At 57.3% G+C, this 3032-nt stretch overlaps 1 protein-coding gene across 1 annotated transcript; it reads left to right on the top strand.

The window, feature by feature from the left end:
* Window positions 1–1088: 1088 nt before the first annotated feature.
* LOC144934949 (homeobox protein HMX3-like) lies at window positions 1089–2674 on the top strand. The gene is made up of 2 exons (XM_078861209.1): window positions 1089–1386; window positions 1923–2674. Exons 1-2 carry the CDS (start codon window positions 1089–1091, stop codon window positions 2672–2674), a joined length of 1050 nt encoding a protein of 349 aa, XP_078717335.1.
* Window positions 2675–3032: the final 358 nt, after the last annotated feature.

Below are 3032 nucleotides of genomic sequence, written 5' to 3'. Positions count from 1 at the left end.
ACATCTCAATTGGCGCTAATGTGCTGAGAAAAAAAGGCCGCAGAGCGATGGAGCGAGAGCCGCTGATTTGCTCTCCGAGTCTAATCTGTTCATCCCGAGAAGGCAGCTCGCGACGGCTCCGGGCGCCCCGCCGCCAGATTTGCGCTCTAATTGGCCCAAAATGAAGAGCCAATAAGAGGCGGGCTTTCTTTTGGCCTTGAGCTAAACAACCCCCCCCACCCCACCACACCCACCGCTATCCCCCCCCCCCCATCCGTACTTCTCCCATCCCTCCAGCCCCTCGGAACCTCATCACATCACAACCCCTGAAGCTCCCCCCCCCTCCTCCCAAACTCCGCTAGCGCCACCCTCCCCCAACACCCCCCCCCACTCCCCATCACGCGTCCCTCTCTTCGCCCCATCTGCAGCCCGCACCCCGAAATGCACCCCCACCACCCCCACCTCCTCCTCCTCATCCCCACCAAAAAAAACCGGGAGGTGGACTCATTACAAGCGATCCGCTTGTTATGCCGAGTAATCCCATTTGTCATTGTGCTTGCCCAATCGCCGCGCGTTCCTCGCTTGTTAGGCGTTTAACTTGTATGACATTTTTATTTCATCATTATCATCCGCCTCTCACAAATTGGCGCCGGGCTGACGCTCCGCTCCTGTCTGGGACGTGCAAGTTGGCGAGACTCGCTCACCCGCTCGCTCGCTCGCTCCCACTCACCCGCTCGCTCTCTCGCTCGCTCCCACTCAAGAGCGAGGCAAAGCGAGTAACCGAGCCATGTTCACCGCCCTCTCTCGTCTCGCGAGCCGCGCCACTGCTCCCTAGAACAGCTCCGCCTCGGAGGGAGAGCAAGGAGAGAGAGTAGAGAGAGAGAGAGAGCAGGGAGAGAGAAGAAAGAGGAGAGAGAGAGAGGAAAAAAACATCCAAGCGAGAGGGAAAGATCGACATCGCCGATGCGCCTTGGACACGCTTTTTTAAGCTCCGCGCTGGCATTTCTTATTTAGGCGCTATTCGTCGCGTGGAGTCGCGAATTCATTTTTTTCTTGTTTTTACTCCGCACACAGAGATACCGAGGCGTCGCCACGGGACGAAGAAAAAGATGTCCGAGAAAGCGACCACGCCGCAAAATCCCGGCCCCAACAAAGTGTCATCCTTCTTCATCCAAAATCTTCTCAATTCCGAAGACAAGCCCGCGACCAAGCCCGAGCGCCAGCTCATCTGTTTCGGATTTGGCAATGTTCGCTTCGGCGAGGAGATGTCGGCTCTCGGGCACGGCGCGGGTCTCGTGGTGGCTCCGTTCGAGATCCCCATGCCGAGATTCGCAATGCCGCCCTTTCGCCTCGTCGAGAAGTCCATTGCCCCGTGGCACCCCTACCTCCCGTTCGGACAGACGGAGAGTGAGTATCCACCCAGCCTGCACTCATGCACGCGCCCGTGCGACTGCCTTCGGAGCGACGGCATTCACTCGCACATGCTACGCTCACGCACAGCACATACACACAGTCCGGGGTATATATATATAAATATATAGTTACTGTCTCTCAGTGTGGTCGCGATATTTGACTGCGAGTAATAAAATACTGGGGGGGGGGGGGGAAGTGACACACACAGCGGTTTTTTTTATGACGGAAGATTAATGCGAGCTGTCCGCTGCAGTGCAAGTGTGTAGGTAATTCTGTGTGGCTTGGCTGTGTGAGAGCAACTGTGCGCGTGTGTTTACCAACTGTGTTCTTCGTGTCAGCGAGCGCTTACTAAGACATGCGGCGAGTCGCGCTAATTAATGTCGCTTGCCTCCACACTCTTCACGGCTGATACGGGGTTCTATTTAATGTGTGTGTAACGTTGTGACCGCGTATGCGTGCATGCAACTGTGTGCGACTCAATTGATGTAACTGTGTTTGTTTACCCGCGCGCGCGTGCGCGTGTGTCACAGGTCCTAGGGGATGCTCCCCGTCTCTGCCCAACAGCGATCACGCCTCGCCGTCTCCCTTCAGCGACCGGGGCTCTCCCGGTACCGCGGCCAATAAATGCGAGGACGCGGACGGGGGAGACTCGTCGAGGGGAGCTGACGAGCGACTCACGCTGCACAAAACTGCCGCCGCCGCAGCCGCAGCAGCAGCCGAAGACGCAGCAGACGCCAAGGAAGAATCCATTGGCGACAGCGGCTCCGAGCGACAACTCGAAACGAGCGGCGGCAGCTGCGGCGGCGGCGGCGGCGGCGTCGATCTTCTGGAGAAGAAGGGCGGACGCAAGAAGAAGACGCGGACCGTGTTCTCTCGGAGCCAAGTGTTCCAGCTGGAGTCGACGTTCGACATGAAGCGCTACTTGAGCAGCGCGGAGCGCGCGGGGCTCGCCGCGTCGCTGCACCTCACCGAGACGCAGGTGAAGATCTGGTTCCAGAACCGGCGCAACAAGTGGAAGCGCCAGCTCGCCGCCGAGCTCGAGGCCGCCAACCTTTCGCACACGGCGCAGCGCCTGGTCCGGGTGCCCATCTTGTACCACGAGAGTTCAGGGGTCAGAGACGCGGCTGCTGCTGCTGCGGCGGCGGGCAGCGCTCACGTGCACGGCGGGGCGAGCCACTTGACGCGGCCTCTGCTGCAGGGCTTCGCCCACCCGCTGCCGTACATGCACCAGGCCATCGGCGGCCCTATGCCCGTGATGCGCTCTATGACTGGCTTAGTGTAACAAACAAACTATTTTGAACGAGTTTTTTTCCATTGGTATATATTGGATTTGTGTTTTTTACATGAAATATTCTGGTTTTTTTGTACTAACATGTAAAGTGTGAGAATTCAAGCGCCGAGTGCGTTGCTTGTAATGCGCAAGTTGGCGTGTGTGTGTGTGCGCGCGTGCGTGCGTGCGGAGATGTGTCGACTACTGAGATGTAAACAACAAAAACATTGACGTTTGTTATGCTTGTCTTGTAAGTATCGCTTACGGTATATATATATACACACACACACATTGCACGCGTTTAATCGACGGCGCGTCTGAGCTAAGATTGCGTACACGGTACAGCCCGTTTTGTCAACTCATTGCTGGA

This window comes from Lampetra fluviatilis, chromosome 12 (genome assembly GCF_964198595.1).
Source record: "Lampetra fluviatilis chromosome 12, kcLamFluv1.1, whole genome shotgun sequence".
Classification (NCBI taxonomy): domain Eukaryota; kingdom Metazoa; phylum Chordata; class Hyperoartia; order Petromyzontiformes; family Petromyzontidae; genus Lampetra; species Lampetra fluviatilis.
The sequence above is the reverse complement of the archived record's forward strand: the minus strand, read 5'-3'. Positions and strand labels throughout refer to the sequence as shown.

Coding starts and splice junctions, on each gene's coding strand:
- LOC144934949 (XM_078861209.1), top strand. CDS start 1,089: ATGTCCGAGAAAGCGACCACGCCGCAAAATCCCGGCCCCAACAAAGTG. Junction 1,387..1,922: donor CCCGTTCGGACAGACGGAGA/GTGAGTATCCAC, acceptor CGTGTGTCACAG/GTCCTAGGGGATGCTCCCCG.